This window comes from Planococcus citri, chromosome 1 (genome assembly GCF_950023065.1).
Source record: "Planococcus citri chromosome 1, ihPlaCitr1.1, whole genome shotgun sequence".
Taxonomy (NCBI): domain Eukaryota; kingdom Metazoa; phylum Arthropoda; class Insecta; order Hemiptera; family Pseudococcidae; genus Planococcus; species Planococcus citri.
Window position 1 is genome coordinate 44,133,790 of NC_088677.1, and position 25,391 is coordinate 44,159,180.

Sequence of the window (25,391 nt, forward strand, 5' to 3'; positions counted from 1 at the left end):
TGAAAAAAAATTCAAACACAAGATTAAAAAAGTTACATACAGAAAAAACGAATCGAACGATCTCTCGACAAGCATTTGGTCTGCTCAAGCAAACCATACCCCGAGAATATCAACGGCCAAGTTGATGGATATTAGGTACCAACCTGCTTGTGTAACCACACAGCATCTTATCTTAATTCGCTATGCTTGAAAGTTCACGTCTATTTGGTTAAAATCAAAAGTATACGCACCTGAACACTATCAAGACGTGTTGGCCATCAGATCACACCAATTTGAAAAACGAGCTAATAAAATTGCATACTCGGCTCGCCGTGAATACGTGAAAAACTAAAGTAAAGCAAATACCTATTAAATGTTGAAGATCATAAAAATCGCTTCATACGTATACCTACATAGTTTAAAGTCGAGTTCTGGAATCGTTTGCGAACACTTCCGAGTCAATCTGATTTTTCTATACCTACTAGAATTTCTACAGGACTTCCAGGAGGCTCTACAACCGACTTTGGCGACTGAAAGCCTGAAAATTTATTCCTATCATACTCGTAATTTCGACATCAAGTTTCGATTACAGATTACAGCATGTATTAATCGCAATGTTTTTGTAGAAACATGTCGCCCATTTCTGAACCAAGTTACTCAAAACTTCATGTAGGTACCTACCTACTTATACGCTACCCCTTCAAAAGTCACCCATTGGAATCTTTGCAATCACTTTCATACCGATATAGAGCCTCACGCAAGGGTTTCCTTTTTTCTAGCGTATCGGCGGAATTACTGCAATAGACACCAATTTATTCAGAAAAACCAATCTTGGAGACTTATGATCGGTTCGAAAGTAGCCGCAGGGCACTGTCGGAGTGACTTGGAGAGGTGGATTAAATGGAGCTTTGAGTGGTTTATTGTAGTGTTCATTGTGTATAATTTTTATGAGCTAAAAGTCCAGAATTTTTTTTTTTCACCGTAAAAAACATATTATAGATATATTTTAGTAGGTACATGATATCTACTTATACTAGTTGATATATTTTTAAATATTACCTACGTATTGAAAATAATCAAAGGAGTTTCTATGATTGGAATCAAATTTACCTAAGTATTTACTTCCTCATGCCTCTTCGAGTTGATAAAATTTCGTGTGCCTTGCTTTTCTTTTGACAAAATAATAAAATAGAAAATCTGGCCAAAGACAAAAAAAAGGAAAATTCATCGTGTAGGTAGACGTACGTAGATCTATTTGAGGACTGTAAAAGGACACCAAAGTATTTTTCAACATAACATGTTAGTTTATGTTTGGTTTTTCCCCTCGTAGAGTCCGATTGCAATAAGCTTGTCCACGAAAAAAATAAATAAAATAAAATAAAACAAAATTTCCGTTTTGGTTTCTCGAATGCAATTGAACGTCTCACTCGGGAATGCGGCCTTGCGTAATAAAAAAGCATCCCCGAAGAAATAATCTCGTATTTACCGTACCTTAGAATTCATATTAAATTCCATGAGATCCATTAGGATGCGAAATTGACCATACAGGGAGTTTCGGGACAACTTCACAATCGGATTTTTTTCTCGTCTGTACGAGTGGACGGCTGCCTGACGAAAAAAAGAAAATGAACGCTTTTTTATCAACTTGATATTGCCGAGGTTTATGTTAACTTCTTGGAAAAAAGGTTTTGATGTAGGTAGGATGAAAAATCTCGAGTGTTCGGTACCATAACGTTTGCGTTGCACTATTGTTGGCGTAATGATAGTTAATATTCGTCTTTTAGTTTTCGTATTGACGCGTGCTCATATGAGATTTTGTGTGTCGAAAACAGACGTATTCTATTCAATTTTCAATGCTCTTATTCTTAGTACTCGTATAATACGTTTGAGTGTAGGACGATTTTATGAGAAAAATTCTGAAATTTTAAAATTGGTTGGTAAATAGAAAATTCAACATAGACCTTCCATTACCTATTTCCTAATGAAAGAGACGCAGTTGAAATTTTTTGTATGTACAGTATATTGTGTACATACATATATAAGTACAAGTACATATAATGGTGTGGTGGAATCCTTGTAGGTACCCATAAAACCTTGATTATAGGTACCTACCTAACTAGTAACTACCTACGCATTTTCTTACCTAGGGATATCGCATGATCACAACTTGAATTTTCCAACAAGTAATTTTCAGTCGTGGAATTTTTCATTTATATCTTGTCTACCAAAATGAATAAATTTTATAACGAGAAAAAACACCTAGAAAGTATACAAATAAATTGCGGAGCATTTTTTTGATTTCATGGAACAATCTGCATAGATATACATATGTAACGAGTATGGTATTCCACCAGACGAATTAAAATTACAATCATATTTCCATTGCGAAATATGTGTGACTTCGTTCAAAGAGCGTGATTTATATCAGTTTCTTTTCGTTCTTTTTTTTTCAGGCATGCCGGAGAAACAGCAGCGATGTGTATATGTACGGAGAGATTTACTGGAATGAAATGTGATATTCCTCTTGCAGCTCTGAACCAGGGTGAGTACAATATGGTCACGTATTTTCTTGGTTAAGAATTTGGAAAGTAAAGAATGAAACCTTGCAAGTGTGATAGGCTTGTAAAAATGTTACAAAATTCCGTGACCCATTTTGAAATGCTTATTTTAATGTTTAGCTTAAAAACAGTTTCATTCGGTTCGTAAAGTGGAAAAATTTCCACGTTTTTCATAACTTCCGAAAATCTTTCTAAGCTTTTTAAATAAATGATAAAACGTAACGGGAAAAATAAGTATTTTTGATTCGTGAAAATTATGCAGTTTCTATTTGTCTTTTCTCCTTTTTTCCTGCGGGTGAATGTGAATAGTAAATTTGCTGAATGATTCATCTTCTTTTTTCTTCGACGAATTGATAAATTGGTATTAAAGCAGAGTTGATCTATTTTTTTATACTGTTTATCTTATAATTTATCTGCGCAGATGGTAGGCTGCCGAAAAAATTGTATTTGTCGAGTTTTTAAACTTTTGTTGTTCGACTGTCTCGTTATAAATTTGTTATTTTTCCTAAATCGGAAATTATTGTGTTTTAAAAGAGTATGCACCTAGGTATCTACTTCTATTGACAATTTTTGAAAATCATTTTTTTGTCAGTACCAAAGTTTTCCACGTTTAAAATCTTTTTAATTTTGGAACTAGAGGTGATATTGAAACGCTATATAATGGAAGTATAGGTACAGAATTATTTTTGCCTCGGAAAACATTGCAAATAATATGAAGTCGAGAAAGAAATTTTCATTTTTGTACTTTTTTTTAATTACATACCTACCTATACTTACTCGTATATTTCGAAAGATGTATACACCTGACCAAGTGACCATCTGTAGTGGGAAAGGCTGTGTAAAATGTGTGGCCCATCGTACCGAACGTCAACTTTCATACCCTTCAACGCTGTCAATCGACGTAAATTTGAAAACATTCGTCGGTAAAATAATTTTTAAAGCAGCTGTGCACGCACATACTACCTACCATCTGGTAAATCGGTTTTTATGCTTTAAGACGTTATAAAAGTATGATGGCTATTATTTTCACATCATTGGAAAATTTTCTCTTTTGCTGAGTAATTCTTTCGTACAATAGGTATTGGCGTAGTAAACACAGTTTCATTAAATATGTAAAATGATACCAAGTGAAAATATCCAACCTATCCTTTTACCTTACTTACTGTAATGATGTACCTACATACCTACCTAAACCTACCTAGCACCTATATGCAAATAATTTACAGACAACCCCCTGTATATTATTTTGAACGTCAATATAGGTATAAAGATAAGTTTGTAAATTTTTCCATGCTACGTATAATGATGACTTGGGTACTATACTTACCAATTTTGTATGAATTTTTCATAAGTTACCGAAGTATCTACGTGATAACTTGATCATTATAAGTCAAACTTGTTAAATGATTGTCTTATTTTGACTATAAAATAATTTCGGCTGGTCAACTTTGTTACTTTCAGAATTTTCTTCGAAATTTCATAGCTTTAATCGGATTTTTGTTCCCATTATCATGTCAAAAGTGAAATAAGCTAGAGCTACCTATCATACATTCGTGAAACTTTTAATAGGTATGCAGCCCCGCGAAGTAATACATATCAGTACTTACCTGTACCTACCTATGTACTTACTTATATGTAAATATCATTTTTCCTAAAAAAAATCATTTTCTACTTTCATATGGTACGAGCGGGGTACGAGTAGGTACCTAGTAGGTACCTATAGGTATAGCTTGATGAAAATGAAGTGAAGAGCGAACCCCGATGATGTTATCTTTTCTTCATCCATAATTTTACAATTGATTTTCAAATTTATGAACGGAGGTATTCAAGTATTTTCCCGAAAAATAGGCATCTACTCTTTACGCAAAAATGTTTTCGAAAGTTATATCTATGTATACCATCAGATTATATGTATATGTAGGTATGTATGTAGGATCACTTTGAAACACGATAAATAGTTTGCAAAATTTTCAAACCTTATACTTATATACTACACGCGTATGTTAAAGCTGACTAGGTAAAGTGGAAATTATTTCAATCTTTCGCTTAACAAATTTCGCTGAGACTTTGATTTAAAACGCAGCTATTCGTTGGTAAAACCGCAACATGAAAACGAAAATTGTTCGGCTTCGTTTCGAGCTTTATACCGCTTGTACGTATCTTCATGCGGTATCATATCCGAATTTGAGTTTTTATCAAGATTTAAAAATTTTAATTTATTCGGTTAGGCTGAAAAATTCGAATTTTTCAGTTGCCTTAAGGGATCCATATCATATCTACTCGTAGCATGTTATGATTTCTAAATACATAGTAAATACATACGTAGGTACCTACGTAGCTTTTGATTTGTTTTTTATTGCCATCGGGCTCGGTGTTATTTTTCAAAATAGTCCATTGTTCACTTCATTTCTTATGTAGATCGTGTAAATGTATCGCGATACCCTTGAGAATTGATTAGATTTTGGAGGTTAGTCCATTAGAGTTGCGGTTGTCGAAATTTATAGGCAATTTTTTGATAGGTATAGATACTGAATGAATCACGTAATATGAACTGATTAATTTACTTTAAGTATAATAATTAATAAAGCTTACGGCTCGGTATGTACATGGCCTATGAGCCTCTTGAGAAATGATTAGGTTGTTTTTGATATTTTACTTTCTTACATTCATTCAAGTACGGTAGGTACAGTTTGTACAGCACCGCACGCTCCGTATCTTCAAAGAATTTTAATAGAAGATCTTTCAAATTCTCGTTTCACAGTGTTTCAGTTACCAAAAATTCATTTGAAAGACAATTTACCTACCCTTTTGAATTTTAAAACAGATGGTAACACGTTCTTGCTGAAATTTTTCAATCTCCTCGTTTCTAATTTAAGAAGGCTTAGTTAGTTTCTTGAACATCATATTTGATAGCAGCGTGTGGTGTAATATATATTATAATACCTATTTCGAATTTTCCAAGTATGTACTTACCTATTTGACAATTTTCACTTCTTCATTTTCAAAATTTTCCTTTGTTATTGCTGTAATTACAATTTATACCTTATTGAAAAATTATATTTTACAAGTAGGTAGACTAAGCGTGCTTGTTTGATTCAGGCATTGTAAATTTGAGAAAGGAAGAAAATAGTTTGTAATAATAGGAACTTTGCGAAAATATGTATTTTTTGGAATTTTCCTGGTTACTTCAACTGAAAGCGAGTGAGTGTTCTTTGTGAACCTTTTGAGAATATGCCATGAATTGTAAGTATTTTTAATGAGAAAAAGGGATGTAGAAATTCGCGGAAAGAAAACTACAAACAATCGTATTTTGTTTAATTTTTCGACTAAATTGCTGTGAAAGTTTTTCATGAAATTTTAATTTTAATCCAATTGTGTTGACTTTATTTCAGAATCTACCATTATGATTAATCAAACGATTAGTTGTGCAGGTTCCGTCGAAGAAAAAGTAAAGCGATCATCATCCTATTGCAACTGTGAAAATCGTGAAATAGTCAGCGAATGTAAGTAGACATATCTTTCTTGTATTCATATACCTGGCTAAGTGAGTTAGGTGCCTACAAAAAAAAAATCAAAATCGTTACCATTTTTTGATCTGACAGAATGGGCCATTTGCTGGTGAATTATCCATGAATTATCGTGATCATTTTTTTTTTTTTTTTGTGAGAGTCGGGGAAGTTTATGAATACTTACTTACATACATAAAATTCGTATAATTATTTTTAATGAAAAATTCATTCGACATTGTCATTATTTCGAAAAAAAAAAGTTTTTAGGGACAGTAATTAAGTAACTATCTTTTGAGTAAAATAAATCGATTATTTCAAGTTGAATAAAATGTTGTTGTTCAAATTTTTTGCCAATTACAGTCTAAAAATCTTTGTGCGCAAATTGACTTCCCAAATTTCATTACTTCCAATCATTTCTGATATCTAGAGTTTTCAGCAGAGTTTTTATTTTTTAAGGCAAATTGGTTGAAAAATAAAAAAATAATCAAGAAAAAAACGGAAGTTGGTGAGTTGATTTCCAAAGCATTATAGAAAATTGTCAATTTGATTCCCACTTCGTTTTTGCGAGTGTAGATACGAAATTTAATTTTCCAAAGTAGGTAGATTTTATTGGCTGTTCAGTCATTTGATCTGATCCGTCTTATTGTTCGTGGTCTTCTTGTTAGAAAAAATGTGATTTATTAAAAAAATTTCTCTCTGTTGTTCCTTCAGACAATATCCGTTGTTTTTTTTTTCAAGACGATTTCTGTATGATTTTACGCTTGTACGTGGTACCTATACGTACTTTCCGTACCTACCTTACCACCTATCCAATTACATATATCGTAAAAGGAATAAAATGAGTATATGTTTGAAAGTTGTACGAGTAAATCGTTGAAAATAAGTTTCGTTCAAAAATAAATCTCACTGGAAAAAAAAAACGTTTTTCTAATGGTTAAACCATTAATATAAGTTCTTTAATCAGATTTCGATAGATTATTTTCTGTTTCATTGATTCTTCGTTTCCCCTCATATTAGCGCCATTCGTTTCATAGGAATTTCCCTTTTTCCTATTCGATTCCGTTTTAAGGGACGACAAAAACTAACTGTTTTTCTTTTACTCGTAAGGAACCTACATAGATACGTGATACGCTAGTGGTTTTTGAATTTGCAGCAGCGTTATGTCTTTTCCAAAATGATATCGAATGAATCAAGTGACTATTCTATGCACAGGTAGGTAGGGAAGGTATTCGCTACTAAGTAGGTAATATTTTTTCGTGAAAATCAATTCAATTTCAAAGTCGAGCGTTAGAGGTAATTTGCTGTCAGTACTAAGTGTACCTACCTGCGTATATTTTAAGAATTTGTTCAAAATTTATCAGGAAAAAAAATTGAAATTAACGCGATTTCTGCGTGCTGCTTATAACGAACATTATTACGTAGGATAGTACCTTTACCTAATATACCTACGAGTATATTATAGACACTAGACCGTTATAGACACGGCAGGAATACACCCCTACCGTTTTCCCATATTACGTAAGTAAGTATTATTATCTATTTCTATTTGTATCTTTTATACGAGGGCTCTTGTCTGTTTTCGCGATTAGCATTCGAATAAATTTTCCAGTTCGGATCAAGTTACTCGGAAAATTGGCTTTTTATCGATTCTACGTTTAAAAGCTCCACACCAGAATCATTAATCAAAATTTTTCATCGTGTTTCGTCAAACGATAAATATATCATTATTATTCGTTTTGTTTGCTCATTTTGACATGTTACTCGAATTATTATATAGTATAGAGTGGTGATATTTTTATAAGCGAAAGTTCTCTACAAACGACATGCTGCTTTATATTGGTTAATACTGCGAGTAAGTATACAGAGAATAAGTTTAAAAAGACCTGCCGAGGGAATTCAAAACTTGCGAGTTTTTGCGTCTAAAAAGTCGACATAGCATATTCAAAATCATTTCTACATAAGCGAGCAATCCTTCTTAAGATGATGTAAATAACCGAGTAAAATGACGCGACGTCTTCTTTAACGTATAATATAATACCGTGTGATGCGTTTAATAATGCGTATTAATTTTCAAACATGATAAATTTAAATTTTATTCGTCGTGTCTTATTCGATTATATCTTCATTATTAGCTCTTCGCGTTCTCGTAGCTCCAGAATGTTTACGTATAGAGTAGTAAGGTTATATTAGATGCTATATAATTATACTCGTATGTATAAATTTTAGGCCTACGCGAATAAATACGTGAACGACATGTGAAGGGTGAAGCCTTCAACCGGAGTGAAATTTATACGACGCTAGGTAATTTCTTAGTCTGCGTATAATAAGCTAAATGGGTGTAAGCCTTTATTTACATTTATTTTGTCAACGAATAAGTATACCTAACTGAGAAATACGACTTCCTTTTAAAACGTATAAACGCTTTCGTATTTATAAGGAAATAGGAAACCGTCACAAATATTACAAAAGCATTGTTGAACGCGCTCGACAGAAAAGCACAACAAAAACAAGTGCGACCATAAAATATTGGTTTTCTTAACCAAATTCGTCGTTCCATCCGATACCACATTACACGCGGTTATTGGCAAATATACGCGCAAATGTACAGGTAGTTTGGGTCTGTAATTTGCGTAGTTTTTTTCTCTGATTTTTATATTTTGTTTTGTTACATTTTGCGGGGAAAAAAGAATTGAAAGAGACTATAGGGATAACGCGTAGCAACGGAGAACTTTCCTCTCTACTTGGTACTTGCAACTCGGAGCGTTGTTTTGGGTACCTTACCTACTACCTATATAGTATATACCTACACCTAGTTTACCTAGGTACCTACGTATAAAAAGCACCGGTGTTGATATACCGGCATTTAGTTGTTTCATTATACCGCTACATTTTGAATGGATAGTGAAATGAATTGGCTACTTTAATGCCACCGCAATGAAAAATTTCATTCGAAAATTCGTCGTGTCTTTCGTCTTTTCGCAGGAAATTAACTTTATACTTATCAAGATAAACAGGTCTAAGCTACGGTGTATATGTATAATAGGCATAGCCACAGATAAAAGGTACACGGTGAAAAATATTATTTTGCTTGTGAAAAAACATTTAGAAAATTATACGAAACGGTGCCCAGCCTAAAGTATTTATATGAAGAAAAATGAGAGAATAATTTATCGCGGAGGTTTAAGAAAAAGAGGAGAATATTAAATCAAGTCAAGTTGAATTAAAACAGTAGATGAAAGTATTTTATTTTTTAAAAACGTCGTCAGTTGAAGTTTATTCATCATTTTTTCATTGAGGATAGTATTTCAAAATTCAAAGTTAGGTATACTCGTAGTTTGTCCATGTTCAATTTCGGATCTGGATTGACTAAGACTGAAAGTACGTACGTATGTATTATCGAATCAGTCAGATAGCTGTAAATTCGAAATTCATGAGATACACAAAATCTTGTCATTATAGCTGTAAGTATGATTCTTCGCGCAGATTCCTCACGGAAGAGATTTCTTAGTACTGTTTGTAAAGTTGACTTCTGTAGTTTCACGAACTTTATCTAGATATTAGGTATAGTATAAGTGATTTTTTCAATTTTCAAGCTAGAACAATCATTTTACTACTATTTCCTTTGCTCTTTAAAACGAAACCAGAAACCAATTGCCGTATGTATGTATTATCATCTAATCGTAGGTAGTCTCTAGGTTTTCCATTCATAGTAACTCATCGAGTTCAATGACATGTCACTTTGATAGAAATTTAACTACATACCTTAGAACCTGAATGAAAACAGTTGTGAATAACGGAATAATCAACTTAAAATGTCAGCATTCTTATACCCACTAGTATTCCGTACGAGATGAAGTTTGAAAGATGAAATTTTTGCTCTTCCACTTACCTATTTGAAGAAACAAGAGAAAAAATAAATAAAAATTTCTTTTGCTTTTTCAAAGAGTAGGTAGTGAAGTATACAGAGCTCAAAAATTTTTTACGTCTTGAAAAACTTGAAAAAAAAACCAACATTCCTTTAATCTTTGGAAGTTCAATTTTTCAAAAACTTCGCCTTCTTGCTTCGCTCAGACTACACATACCTATTTCCCGTCCAACTATTTCGAACTCTTTAAGTGGTAAATTTTATTTATTCTTTAATTTTATAAATAGGTACTCACAACCAAAGATATTGCCTACTTTTTTTGCACCTTCAATGTTGGAGTAGGTAGGTACGTGTAAATTTCTCGAAATTTTTTTCTAGTTTGGCTTGCACCAAAGCTTTTCAGAAAAGCCAGAAATTGAGGTGAAATGAAAATTTATAGACGTGCAAGGTACGTTTTTTGCCCATTAAAGGGAAATTTCCAACAAATTACTTACTTGTGAACATGTGCAATTTTAAATATCATCCATTTATTTGTTTCTTACGGGAAATGCTTTCTACCTCAACTTTTGTTGAAATCCTCTTACTTGAAAAAAAACACTAGTGCTCAATTGACATGATTGTAATACTTACAATGAATTTCAAAATTATTGTTTGTAGGATTTTCAAAAAATTCGCTCTGAACGCAGCTCTTTTTACCCAACAATAGTTCCCCAACTCTTCCCTCTTCTATTTTCTACAAGCTTAACCCTTATCACTTATCATTTCCGAATTGTTGCGCTCATCTCTTCTGAAGATATCTATTACCTACCTACGTATTTACTGATTTGCGAAATGAGTGAGTGAGGGAGCAAAAGGATCTGGTAAAAAATAATTTTTATGAATTTGCACGAAAGATAAAATTTTGGATCTTTTTCGATTTAATCATCATACTGGAGAAGACCTTACTTGTTCGAATGTGACAGCAAATAAACCCGCAAACTCAACGCTTGAATCTCACCCTCACCTTCGAGGCATTCGAAAACCGGCTTTCGTTGGTTTTTGTTGTAACCAAAGGCAACTTTTCAACTCGCAAGTGCCATCAAAAATAATGTTCCACAAAGAACTCATTCCACCCTAAATAAAGTTCTCACAATAGATCGGCGCTGTTGAGCGCGATATATGGCGCGTTAAGATGAAGAAAAGACTGCATTATAGAAAGTTTATATTCGCAGACTAGATAGGCCTACTCGTAGGCTTTTTGTTGGTGTAGCGTTTGCCGAAAAACCATCGCCGGGCACAATTAAATGCAAACGGAAGTGGAAGGAAAAAAAATAAAAACTAATGTATATAAAGTACATGAAAGCCTCGCGCGATGTCTTCCAATAAGATGAATGACTCTCTAAAGGATGAAAAACTTTCCAACCATAATTCAGACGGTAAATAAAAATCGGGACACGTTTCCTCACAAAAGCAAATGAAACTAATTTACGTACAGATACTTGTAGAGCATTTCACCGTTTGTACACTATATTTGATAGATGCAGCGATACCGAATTTAATATTATTCGTCTTTAGATAACAATAATTTATCCGTTGGGTCAAAACGTGTGTAGCTTAGCCTTAACCTTTCTACCTAGTATGTACCTTAATCTTACCTACCCAAAAGTCGGCTTGCGCTTGCAGCTCTTGTATTTAGATATCTACCTGTAGTATCTGTAGTATATTTGCTCGTAAAAGTAAAAATGAACGAATATTGCATAAAAAGCCTTGTTCAGGTACCTACGTAATTTGTTTTTAATGGTGTTTGCGAATAATTCTTGGTGTTGTTTTTGTTCGCGACAACCGACAACGGTTAAGCCATAATTTATGAAGCGTTGTAAAGATTTATCATACGTTTGGAAAGAATGTTACGCAACGCGATGTGATGATACATATTTACTGTATTCACCGCTCTACCTACTCCATCTTCCATCTAGACCTAAGTAGAATTTTCACTACCGTATGGCGATAAAAAGTGGCAAAAAATTGAAAATTTTCCGTTTTCGTCGACTCGGTAATATTTTAGTTGGCCAAGTATTTTTTTTCCGAGCGCGAGTACCCTTGGCTTTTGATAATTTTTTAGGATACCTATAGTACCTACCTAAACGTCGAACTGTATTTCTTTTTTTCTTTAAAACCGATCAACGCTCCTTTCTGTTGTTCTGCACTGCTACCTACTTACATATCCTGTATCCTGCTTCTGTTTCACTGTTTGATGATATGTGCATGTATGTATACCTACAGTGTTCCATCAAACGTCTGTTACACCCTACTCCAGATTTCGATGGCCGAATTTTGATTTTTTTTCTGGCAAAAATGCTTTCAATAATTAATCGTGTTTTTTAAATGGGGGGGGGGGAGGAATATTTTCAGAGGAAAATATGAACATTAAAAACGTTTGAGATTTGAGCAGCTATTTTTTTAAAAAATGGAAATTATTTACGCCGAAAAATCGAAACAATCAGAAATAAAGTCGCGTGATGTAAGTTAGGTAAATATGTATAATTGTGAAAAAAAATTACCTACTGCGTTCGCCTCGAATTTGTTATTTTATTTTACTTGGCGCTATGGCTATGTGAGATATTTGAAGGGACATCCTGTATAATATACATATCAGCAGTAAGTTGAACTTTGAACGGTTTCGTCAAGTGCACACACTTTCGTCTCGTCATTTCGTCAAATCAAACCTCGTGATTCATTCGTTTTGAAACATTCAAGTATTTCGGTTTCATAAAAGTAAAAGCTGGCTAATTAGATGACTTTTCGAGTTGAAAAGTTCAAAATCGCACGAGTTCGTTTTGTAATGGATAATGTGGATGGCAAATGTTAGCCGAGTGGTCGAAACGGGCTACCGTTAGTCTGGAAATGTAAACCATTAGAAAACTGCGAAACAACCTAATTGGAGGCGTTTTCGCGAAGAAGAATTCAAGACTTTAAAATAACTATAAGATAATTGAAGGAAAAATAAAAGATAATAGCTTTTCCAAAGTTTTCTTGCTCGCGTCATTGTTGAATACTTTTAATTTTATTTAACTAGTTTAGGTTGTTGCTGAGCGAATTACACGCAAAAAAACTACCAACAGAATTCTGAGCACTATCCTCAAAAGTATAAAGAAGCAGGGAAAAAAGGAAAAATAAAACAGTTATAAAGATTTAATAAAACCTACTCGTATATACTATCTATTTGGTATTTGGTTGTTTTCAAAAAGTCGGTCGAACAGCTGCGTTATATTTTTTTATTGCTTTTTAGTCTACGGCGACAATTTTAATTGGATATCGTTGGATTTTTTTCTCGCGCGCCTCGGCTCGAATTCTTGGAATAAAATTGTTGTTAGTGTGTTTTGACGAAAATAAACGTTAAAAAATTGAAGCCAAACCAAAAGCGTTAAATTGAATAAATTAACGGTAATAACGAATGTTTTTTTCCCATTCGAGTTTTCCACTTGAAGAAACATTTTTTAAGAAATCGTTTGTTTCGTAGGTAGCTCACCGGGTAGGTTGGTATCGAGGCATTTTGTTGTTGACGTAAAACAGTATACGATGTAGTATACATTTTCAAAGTAATTTTTGAATTCATCCTTTTAACGCTAGGCTAACTCGAGTGACGGTTGGTGGGTATAATACCTACCTAATAAACGAAGTAATTTAGTTTTCAAAAAAAATCGACGAACCCGAGCCTTTAGGATAATATTTTATTAATTTAAATTCTAAAATTTTCTTTTACAAATCAATAATGTGACGAAAGTTGATACAATGTGTAATACGCGGAAGTTTAAAAATTGATAATACACTACTCGATCTATCGTAACTTTGTGTTAGTAAGTACAAAAATGTGGTTAAAAAAAGATAGAAAAAACTTGAAAGTATCTGCCTAAAAGTGTAAAAAAATAAATAAAACTTCAGCTGCGTAGTACGAGTATATGTAGGTACCTCATCCTCAATTACCATTTATTAAATTTGATACGCATTTCTTTGAAGCTTAGAGGACTCGCATCAAAAATGATAGTTGAAATTCAGGAATACGCGCGTTCGACAAAGATATGATATGTGACATAATTTTTATTTTTTTCCCCTCGAAATTTAGTCTAAATTGAGGGGAGGCGTATCCCTTCTGGGTTCCAAGATTCTAGAACGAAATACGTATTCGACGTAAAAAGATGCCATACCAAATATAGTATGCCTAGAATTTGACACCCATTTGAAAATTTTGACTTTAAAAATTTCCAAAAAAAAAAGATTTTGTACTTACCTATCTCTTTTTGATGATCTTCAGAACGACATCCGCGGATTTGCATCAACTGCACCGGATTTCATTTTATACGGCCCTTAGAAGTGAAATGAAAAATTGAATCTGCGCAAAAACACGTGGTGGTCTTCAAACTTATCAGCAGAAAGAATACATGATTTTTATTAGCAAAATTAGGTAGGTAGATATCTAATGTCCTGCGTGTTTGTCTTGCTATGGAATGATCCTTTACGAACAGAAATTGAAGAGCTGTATTCCAAAGTGGGTTAAGTCATTTTTTCCTCCAAAAAATGCGTTTAAAGTTTTCGATGCTGAAATTTGTTCTGTTTCCAAAAGTCGGTGCACCTTTCCTTTCTTTGAACATAGAACAATTACTTGTAGAAAAATCTACTTTGAAAAATCGATCACTTAACCCACTTTTGAAGCAAAAATCTTCGTAAAACGTGTTTTTTTTTTTTAATGACTTAACCCACTTTGGAATAGAGCTCTTCAATTGTTCCCCGGGTAAATTTTTTTGGAAAAAATATGGAAAAACCATTTGATACCTAAACATCTATACCTAGTGGGGGAAAATTCGAATAAATCATCTAGCACATATTTCAAAAAACGTGTCGAATAATTTGCCTAATTGGTTCGCCGTAAATATTGCTGATTCGCGACCCGTGTTAATAAAATTGCCTACTCGATTCGCCGTAAATGTAATGTTGAATAAATCACTACCTATAGCGTAGTAGTACGTCTACGTACGTACTTGACTGAAATATTATAATGTAAATTGGCGGTTTTAGAATGGCTTGAAACCATCAATAGTGTTGAAATCGAAAATGGGGTGTAAAGAAAATTTCAAAATCGGGTACCTATACTTTAACATATTGGCGAGGGATTAATAATTTTTCATTTTCTCACATTTCCTATACCTACTATATGTAGAGCCATACATCGGGAGGTTGAAAACTGTATGATTGTATGCAGACTAAATTCTAACTTCCTATCTCAATTGAATAAAACATGGATATTTTTTAGAAGCTGAATTTAAATTTCTTAAAATTTGAAAAACTGAATTTAAGCCGTGAAATTTGCACAGTGATGTGTTTTTGAAAGCGCTTTTATTTTTATTTTTCCATGCCGATAGAAAAATAGGAAATTCTCCTCTAGTAGGAATCATTTTCAGTCAAGTTACGGTAAGTTTTGCGACAAAACATCTTTGATATATTTTCACACCGGACGGTTTCATTTATAAAATTCACGTGCACGTAAAAAAGAAAAAAACGCAAAATTGAATAAAGACGCTTATTTTTTTCTACTCCGCCGCCGCGTCGTATTGTGCGAGTTTGCAGGAAAAAGATTACTTGCGATTCGAAATTATGTGAGAAAGTGTTCGAAATGTCGGTGCGAAATACGAGGCGACGAAGCGAAATCAGAACATTGGCGTTAGCGAATGGTGAGATCTCGAAAACATGTACATACGTAACGTGAATCGTATGCTAATATTCGATTATCGTTTAATTCAACATAAACAGGTGCTTGAGGTGTAAATGGAGCATGGCTTTTACAAATAAGTAAAAGAAATAGGTACTACCTATCTACCTAGACCTACCTACTCGTAGTTATATATAATCTGCTATACAGAAATTCAAACATTGTCGTGACTTGTAAAAAGAAAAACGAATCAAGAGACCAATTTGTCCGTTGTGGGGGAAAAACTGAGGTAACTTAAAATGTCGACGAATTTAAATTGTTTTAAAAATCTAATTAATATTCAGCCAACATTCGCACCAAGGTGATGTTGGGACGACTGGAACTCCTGGTGTCACCTTTACAGCAATAATGAAACAGATTGCATTTACTCGGGCAAGTGAAGCTCGTGTCTTGTACTCGTATGTATCTCTACATTGCGTTGTAGATACACATGATACACGTACAGTCGTACACGTTGGAAATACTAGATAGGTACATACATTTTACATACTGTATTTTTAAACCTTTTTTTTTTTTTTTTGGAGGGTAAAACGATGGTGCTTACCGCAGGAATTTTGCTGTATGCGAGAGAAAAGGTTTGGCGGTGGCGGTTGTTTCGTCGTGTAATATAATTTTTACCCTGTAAAATAATAACATCGATTTTTCGTCGGCTCTCTAATGAATATTCTTAGAATTAAACGAAGCGACAAATAGCGCATATTCATTATTAGTTATCTTGGCGAAGAGACTCGCAGCTAACTAATTCAAATTTTATCACTGCGTTAACAAGCACCGCGAAAATTACTACACACATCCTACGTCGACTTATACGTGCCCATTATGTAGCTCTCACTACATTCGAAATAGAATTTATATGTATATCTTAGAAACTCGTGGTTGTGTACTCGTACCAACTACGTGTAGATAGATTTTCACCAGTTTGAGAGGCAGCTTTTCTCATAGTTTCCTATTTTAAATGTACCGTGTATAGGTAGATAGGTACGTGTAGGTACTCGCGTTTATACGAGATATGCAGCAGTGTGTTAAACTTGCGGAAAATATCCGTTTATAGTAGTGGCATCACGTTAATTTAAATCTAATTCTTATAAGGTATGTAGGTATATCCTATACAATAATAATATACGAGTAACCTCGTCAAGGATTCTGGAAAATAATAGGTCACATCCCACCCCTGTAAATAATTTAATTTACCGTTTAAGTTAATGAAAAGTATATCGTCGATAACACGTAGAATTAGTTACCACACCACCATGATACGCCAGCCATTGTTGATTTATTTGTAGATAATCAAAGTTCAGAGCTTTAAACGTGTTTTTTGAAAAAAGAATGACGATCTCTTTGACAGTATAGATGAGAAAGTGATTCGCTACCCAGTACTTACCGTACCAGTAAGTTACCTATCTGATGACTATCAATTCGTGATATCATCTGTCTGCATACCTATGTAGTATGTATAGGTAATAGGCTCTAGTGTGTACAAGTATGTATGTACCCGCTGTTGAGCTATAAATATTCCGTGGTGTATAGGTTAGGTACAGGTACAGAATTAGTATGTTACTCGCAGTTGTCGGACTGTCGACAAGAGGAAATTAGTTTATAAATAATTTTTAGACTTTTCAGTAAAAATTTTTCGAATCGATTGAAATTGTGTTTACCCATCATTATTGAATTGTGATTTATACGTTTCGAGTGTTTTTAAATTCATTTTTAATGTTTCAATTTCATTACTATGGTTGTTGTATCCGGTGTGCGTATCAGTGAAATGATAGTTGAGTCGATTTGTGAAATCTGGATGCTACATACGTATATAGTTAATTACTCCGCGCCGTAGTGTTTTTTAGAAAATTTTGCGAAAATAATTAAGACTTTCGTGTGAAATTAAAAAGATGAAAATTCGTCACGGATAATCAACAATTGTTCAAAATTTTTTGAATCTACGATCAGTTTTTTTCTTAAATCTAAAAATAAACGTTGACGCCTAAAATTTTTGTTACGGGACTTTTAGAATGTTCTATCAACTTTAATCTAGCTCAGTCTCGTTCAAATCGGAACATATCACTTCAAGTCGTTCCTATGTATGTAGGTAAGTGTAAAAAATTAAGGAATGCGAGGAAAAGGAATCGATTTTTTGAAGGGAGAGAGAAAGAACTCTCAAACCCAAAAAATTCTAGTAAGAGTAATATCTGTTTTTTTTAAAAACCTGTCCGACAACAAAATCAACGCTTTGCAGAGCAATTTTGAGCCTTTGAAACTCGCTTTTATAACTTTTTTAACAAACAGAAGAATTTGAAAAAGAGAACTTTTGTAATGGTTCTACGTTATAGGTACGTTATCTCGGTCGATGTAGGTAATTGTAAACAGATTTTAAATTTTAGTATGTACTTTTTTAGTACATATGTATATTTACTTATGCACTTTTTCTACTCTATCTATACGTACAACCTTTTTTCACTAAATGTGTTTATTTTTATACTTATCATCTGAAAAGTAGAGATTTTAAGCTATCGTTTCACGAGTTCAGAAATTATTTTACATGAACCAGTTCTGAATAATGAAGTTTTTCAATTAGACTGGCTTTGTTTACAATTAGGTAAGTACCTACCCGAAAAAATGGCTGATTGTAAACAGTTCACCAGGGTGAATGAGAAAATGATCAGATACGATTTGTTAATCGGTACCTACAATCAAAATTAAGGTAATAAGGATAGTCTGGACAATCCAGAAATGCCCTTAAAAATTTCGAAATTCCAAAATTCATCTCGCAGATGTTTAAATTTAGGCAGCTCCGTTACTGGCGTTGTTGTCAACAGTTTTTCTTGAATATTTCTTCAGCGTGATCTCCTGGAGGAAAATAAATTGTACACTCTGAGCAGTTGGGAAATTTTACCCACTACAAATTTTCCCTCCTCACAAAATTAGTTTTTCTGCCCATAAAAGTGTAGTGTGAGTGATAATAAAAGGTATATTTAGAAACTAAAAAAAAACACCTGCCTTCCTACATATAGGTATTACTGAATAGATAAGTATTTAATTCTAGTTTACGAATGTTTGAAGAGTTGTGATGAGAAATTTGACTAAGATTGATTTTTAAAACTATAAATTTAGACTTTTTGAAACAATAGAGAAAAACTTTGAGAAGTTATTAAATGTATTAAAGTATGTACATATTAGGTATTCATCTTAAAAAAATATTGTATTTCACGCCACACTGAAAAACAAGAAACGTGAAAAGATTTTTCTGGGAAAATATTAAAAATAATCAAACTTTAATCATTCTTTTACCCCTCAAAAAATGGAACTTGAAACTCTAGGTGACGGAAGAATGCTGTAAATGCTTTTAGGTTCATTTCAGCTCACATTGTCTCGATACCTTCGAATTTTGATTTGAGAAAATCAAGTAGGTACTAAACGATCTACTTACACTAATGAACTCGTCTGTGACTTACAAAACAGCCGACTTGTTTTTACTCTCAGTCATACGAGTAATTTGAAAACAATGGATATGAAAAGTCGTTGGCGACATTCAAACGTATCGATTTCACAAGTTTAATATCCCATTACAAATAAATCCTCTGATCCTTTCCATAGTAATTATCAGTGGTTTTACACTTATAATTATGACGAGATCAAAAATTATATTACCTACCTAGCTTACGTAAAAATGTAATATTATACTAAAGCTGCGTCCAGACGGTCCAATATATTTGACAAATCTGATTTGTCAAATATTTCGATCAAATCTGTATTTTTTTGATGATTTGAACGCCTGTCAGAGCGTCCACACGTTCAAATCTCTGAATGACAAGACTTCCAATCATTGGTGGCAACTATCCTGTAGCCTGTGTAGCTTCGGCTACACATGACACAAAAATGAAAAGTGCAACTACGTAGTCAATGAAATAATTTTGGACATTCTAAAAAAATTTTCTCAATTAAAAATTTTCAATTGGTAAAAAAATTCATTTTCGCACAACTACTTTCTCTTTTCAAGATTACCTCAACTATTCGTCAAGTATTACATATTAGTCCGATGGTTTGACATCCCTGAAGTTGATCCTCAATGAATGGATTTCCAAAAATGGAACAAGAAGTTCAACTTTTTAAATTAGAAAATAACTAAATAAATTTCGTTTTTTTCCCGTTCAAATGATTGACTTTTGCCTGTTTGAGCGTGTGGGGGGGGGGTAATCACAGTAATTTTGTGTCGAAATTTTTATGCTACACACAGGGAAAATTCAAGTTGCCACCCCTGCTTCCAATCGTCTGCTGTAATAAGTGATAACGTGATAAGAGAGTGATATTGTTGCAATTTTGAGTGATTTTCTTAATTTCCCATTGAAATTGCTATTGTTTTTTATTTTTCCCAATGAATAATACACTTTAATGATGTTAGGGATCTTTCTAATGTAATCTAAGCAATCGGCGGTTATGGGAATCAACTGAATCAAGAAATGCATGAGGAAAGTTGTCTGACAAAAGTTGAATTATTTCAGTATTAATTCTCAATTATTTCTCATTTAAAAAAAAGAAGGTACGTAAGCTATTCCGGAAAACGATTTTACTCATAAAATGATATAATTCTAATCTCAAACCACACTTCAACTGATTTTCTCATCAAACGTTAAAAAATTATCAAGTGATAATGTTCCGCGCCGAGCCGCCGACGCAATGCGACTCATTTGATGGAAATATTGGATGATTTTCAGAATGGACTTGAAAATCATCAAATGAAGGTAATTGGTTTTCAAATCACTTCAAATTCATTTGATGAGTAATCAGTGTGTCCACACGATCCAATATACATATTTGACACATCTAGAGATTTGTCAAATATATTGGTCCGTCTGTACGCTACTTAAGGAAAATCTACCAATCTACCTACTTACCTACGTTCCCGCGCGCGCTCGCTATCGTATATGTAGTAGGTATAGATAGCAGGGTTGAGCAGACTCTTTTCACTGAACTCTTTTTAAAAAGAGTCGAGAGTTGAACTCTTTTCCAACTCTTCCATTAGAAGACTAAAACTCTGGTTCAACTCTTCTTCAAAAAGAGTTCAAACACTTTTGTAACGCTTTTTGGATCCAAAAGAACTTGAAAATCTGCATTACGCTTTTATAAAGAAGGTCAGCTGACTAATGCAATGTTTCATATAGGTAGGTAAAAATAAAATATTGAGTCAGCTAAAAATATGGACCTGAAAAATCGAAGTGAGTGAAATTAAGAAGTTCATAAAAGAGTCGAACTCTCCGACTTTTTCAGTCTCTTTTTGAAAAGATTACAACTCTGAGTTTTTTTTTGAAGAGTTTAACTCTTGCAAAAACTCAGTGCCCATCTGTGGTACAGAGTGCGTAGAAAAATCGGGTACCCTAATTACCTATGTACCTACCTATAACGAAAACGCAGCACAGTTTTGTGCGTGAAACGTAAGTAGTAACACAACTTCAACATTCGCGTTACGCATTTAGTGTTACCAACTTATGTTTCACGCACAAAACTGTGCTGCGTTTTCGTCATAGGTAGGTAGTTGGGGTACCTACCCGATATTTCTACGTACGCACCCTGTCACAAATTTACGTGACGTTACCCAGAAAGATAGAATACGTGTATTCTAGACAACTAATTTTCCATTGAAGATGATTGTCTTTGCAGCAGAAGTGTTGTAGTTTTCGAAAACACGCAAGAACGCGTCTGCTGGTAAAATAAAAGAGGCACCATGGTATCGCGCTGTGTGGTTTTCCGAACATAAGACACGAGATCTTGTTGAAGAAACGTTATAAATATTCATAAGATGCTAAACTGGAGGTTAGTTTCACAACATTCTTTGCCGAGCTTTCTCCGTTGCTTTCTGATCATATGTTTGACCCGAGTAACCCTTTTGTATAAACTTTTAACGCCCTCTCGTCTTGAATTTATTATTTACTCGATCGAATAAATCATTTATATTGCTTGAAACCGAATAATGATTCAACTTAAAATTTTCTCATGGTCAATTTTCGCATTTTATTGATTCACTTTTTGCCATTAAGTTCTTTTGTATTGAAAAGTGCAGCGCAATGAAGAATTTTTTTCACAAAACTGTGGCTTCAAATTTGAACAACATTGAAAAAATATTTCTTTATGTACCTAATCATTAGATATCTGGTGCCACTCGAATTTCATAGCGTTCCATTATTTATTTTTTCATTTCATTAAATATTGAAGGTTGATTTATTGTGACTATTGTGAGGGTTGAAAATGATTTCATTATTATTAGCTACAGGTTACAGGCTGCGAGATGTAGGTAGCTTTATTTTTACATAATTTAAAATTATTGCATCGAGAGCCAAGATTAGGTAAATTGGTGGCTACGTAAAATAATGAAATAAATACAGCCTGCTCACCTAATTTCAAATGTCTGTGTGCATTTCAAAGTCACGTAAAACTAAATTAGATACTAAGATGGATTTCCGTTTCTTATTATTATTTTTTTTTTCATTTCACTTATAAATTTATTGTTGAATATTTACTCAAGTTACGACGAGTTGTAAAACAAAAATATAATTTCAGAAGTAAACAAGAAGGGAAGACTTTTTTTTGTTGTTGTTCATCTCTGAGGAGTTGTAAGATTCTTGTAAAACTACATGAGTAAAATAATGGAGAAAAGTATTACAAAATTATATAGGTACCTAGTACCTACCTACCTACTAAAGATTTAAAAAAAATAATCTTACTCGACTGGTTCTACAGCACGAAGCGTACCTACTGCTGCAGCTGTTTAAAAAGAAAAAGGAAAACAAGAATTTTATACTTTCGATTTAGTAGGTAAAGATAAAAATGTAAAGTTCATTAATAAAATAGCTATCTACCTGTTGGATGTAATAATAAGAAAAAAAACGACAAAAAACCTCAATTTTATTTCTGCGGCAGGTTTTGCCCCTACGTCGCTGTACAGTTTGAGTAATCTTGAGAAATCCACTTTTAATTGAAATAAAAAGACGACACATCCACGCTGATCCTTCGAAATAATCTCGAAACTTGTCATTTAATCATAAAAAGTTCTTTTTTATCTGAAACTATAACGATAAAACTTAGAAACACCTTTTCAGTACTTTAATTTATATTGTAAATTGAAAAAAAAAAAAATCTTCAGTAATGGAGAAAAGTACAAACACAGTCGTTATTCTTTCTTATAATATGTACTCGTACCTACCTATATACTGCTATTCGCTTTCTTTTGGTAACTCAGCGTAATGTGGTACCATCTACCTATCTCGAAACGTTCCAAAATTATCGTGGTTGTAAAAGAAAAAACTTTTTAAGCGCCATTAAATGTTAGCTTATCTCCATCTGATAAAAATGGTTTACATTAAAACTTTTCAGCCTATTTTTTCAAGCCCTGAGTGCAGAATTTTTATTCCAAAAAATTGTTTCGAAATCAAATTATTTATGTGTATGAAAACGTAACGAGGTATAGCCTCATCGTGTCGTATGGTACGCCTTGCAGTGAACTATGAATGGAAAAACTGGTATGTCTACTTTTGGCGATGACTTTCCTAAATTCAATTTAAACGAGGAAAAAAACACCTTGAAAAACAATTTAACATTCCGCGTTGAAGTATATAGGATGAAAAGGATTATATCATACCTGTGAGAATTAAACTTTTATATCGTCATTTTATGGTGTTTCCAGTTAGAAGCTACAAAATGACGATATAACGTTCATCTTTTGATATTTTCTCTCTGTGACACGCTTCCCCAGCTTGATATTTTTGTAAATGGTCAGCTTCATAATAAAACAAACGAATTGTAGGGATAACAATGATAAAATACGATAAAAGTCGCTTTCGAATTAAACTAACACCGCGATATAAAATATCTGGGTATGGTACCTGCTTTTATATGGCTTTTGATGAAATAAACCAAAGCCGAAAAGCCTATCTAAAATGCATCAATTATACAAGCCTTACCAGTGTTAGATATTTACGCCATTAAAACATCAAGATGTAGAATCAAAAGTTGTGATTCGTCTGATGGAAAAAGGTTTTAAAAACACTGGAAAGTTCAGAGTTCGTTGATATCAAACAAAAGTTTTGCTTTTTTTTCCTCTTCTTTTTTGCAACAAACACGTACCTAATAAAATTCTGTATTTTAGTAGGTAAATGAGAATATAAATAAGAAAAAATTTTACAACTGAAAGAGATCTCTTATCGATACTTTCGAATTATTCGGTTTTAGGTAATTTGAAATAGTTAAGTTGTTCTAAGTGAAAAAATGTACATGAAAAAAGAGAGAAAAGTCTTCATTACACAGTTAATTTTATGAAGCGAATATATACGGCGTCCTATAATTCTTAATATTCCAGACACCATTATCAATAAGAAACACAGCAAATTACAGATTTGATAACAAATGACCGCTAATAAAAATAAAATATTTTCACTAGACTCTTGTACACAGGATGCTTTTTGCTGGTTATTTTTGCTTCTTCTTCTTCTTCTTCTTCTTCTTCTTCTTCTTCTTCTTCTTCTTCTTCTTCTTCTTCTTCTTCTTCTTCTTCTTCTTCTTCTTCTTCTTCTTCTTCTTCTTCTTCTTCTTCTTCTTCTTCTTCTTCTTCTTCTTCTTCTTTGGTAGCTCTAAAGAATTTATATCAATTTAACCCCAATGTAAAGGAAACAAACGGTAGACATAGTGTCCTAGGTCGCAACAAAATGGAAAACAAGCGATAAACGACCAACATTTCAAATCTAGAATACAAGTACTTTTTTGGCTCGGTATACTTTTTTTCCGACTATTAATCGAGGATATTTTTTGTAAATAGATACACTTGGTTATTTTCCAGCCTATTCTACTGCATACTTACTTGTCGATTCGAAAATTTTAGGCGAAATTTATGCTGTACGGGTATATGTACAATCATAAGTGGTGTGGCTATTCCTGTATTTCTATTTCATCTTAGGTACTTATTTTGGTTTTTATATTCGATGGAAACACGTGAAAATGGCGATCTCTCGAGTAGAAATTTACGATTTGAAAAAAAAAACTGTACCTAACAAAAATATCTTGGAAATTAAGGGCCGGTTCGATTAAAATCGTCTCTTTAGATTTTGGAATTAAAAAAATTTTTGACTTTATTCAACTAGAAATTAGGCGTAGTGGCGTATTTTTGTTACGCCTCTGAAGAGGAGATACGAGGTAAGAGTCCTCAAAGAGGAGGAATTTTCGAAAAAGCCCCTAAACAACCGGTTTTGGAGAAATGGTCCAGTTCCAAAAGGCTCTTTTTGGGTTCTCGTGTTTCGTAGTAATTAAATACCTATGCCAAAACATCGAAAAATATCATTTCTTCTGAAACTGGGGAAATATTTTGAAATACACGTAGTGCCATTTTTGGCCATTAAATTGCAAATTTTATAACTTGGAGAAAAATAGCCACGAACTTACCAAATTTTTTTGGTTTTGGAAATGTGACAATGATTGTTATGTATCAGTAGATGCGTGAATAGGGGAAGGAGAGTTTACCTAAATCAGGAATTTAGTTTACATGATGTACTACGTCTTGATTTTTGAATAAATTTTTGGTGGAAGAAAAAGGTAGAAGATTATGCGCCAGAAGCATGATCTGTTATGAAATGATTTCATATTTTTGTGTTTAGGTATGAACTTGGATTTCGAATGGCAGTTTGAAAAGGTGCATTTTTTTTGGTATAAGGTTAGGTTTGAGTTTGGATTTCTTGTTCACTGTTCTATGGAATCTTAATTTT

The 25,391-nt window shown here is 33.2% G+C and overlaps 1 protein-coding gene across 4 annotated transcripts in view; it reads left to right on the plus strand.

Annotated features, from left to right (window-relative positions):
- Positions 1-25,391, plus strand: part of LOC135832148 (uncharacterized) — a 231,847-nt gene that overhangs the window by 150,543 nt on the left and 55,913 nt on the right. For 3 of the 4 annotated variants that reach the window (XM_065345184.1, XM_065345185.1, XM_065345183.1), the window contains 2 exons: positions 2,433-2,521; positions 5,930-6,040. In XM_065345184.1, the coding sequence (XP_065201256.1) occupies positions 2,433-2,521; positions 5,930-6,040 (200 nt within the window). Of the gene's footprint in view, positions 1-2,432; positions 2,522-5,929; positions 6,041-17,712; positions 17,738-25,391 lie in introns of those variants that run through there. The other variant, XM_065345187.1, reaches the window with a different exon arrangement.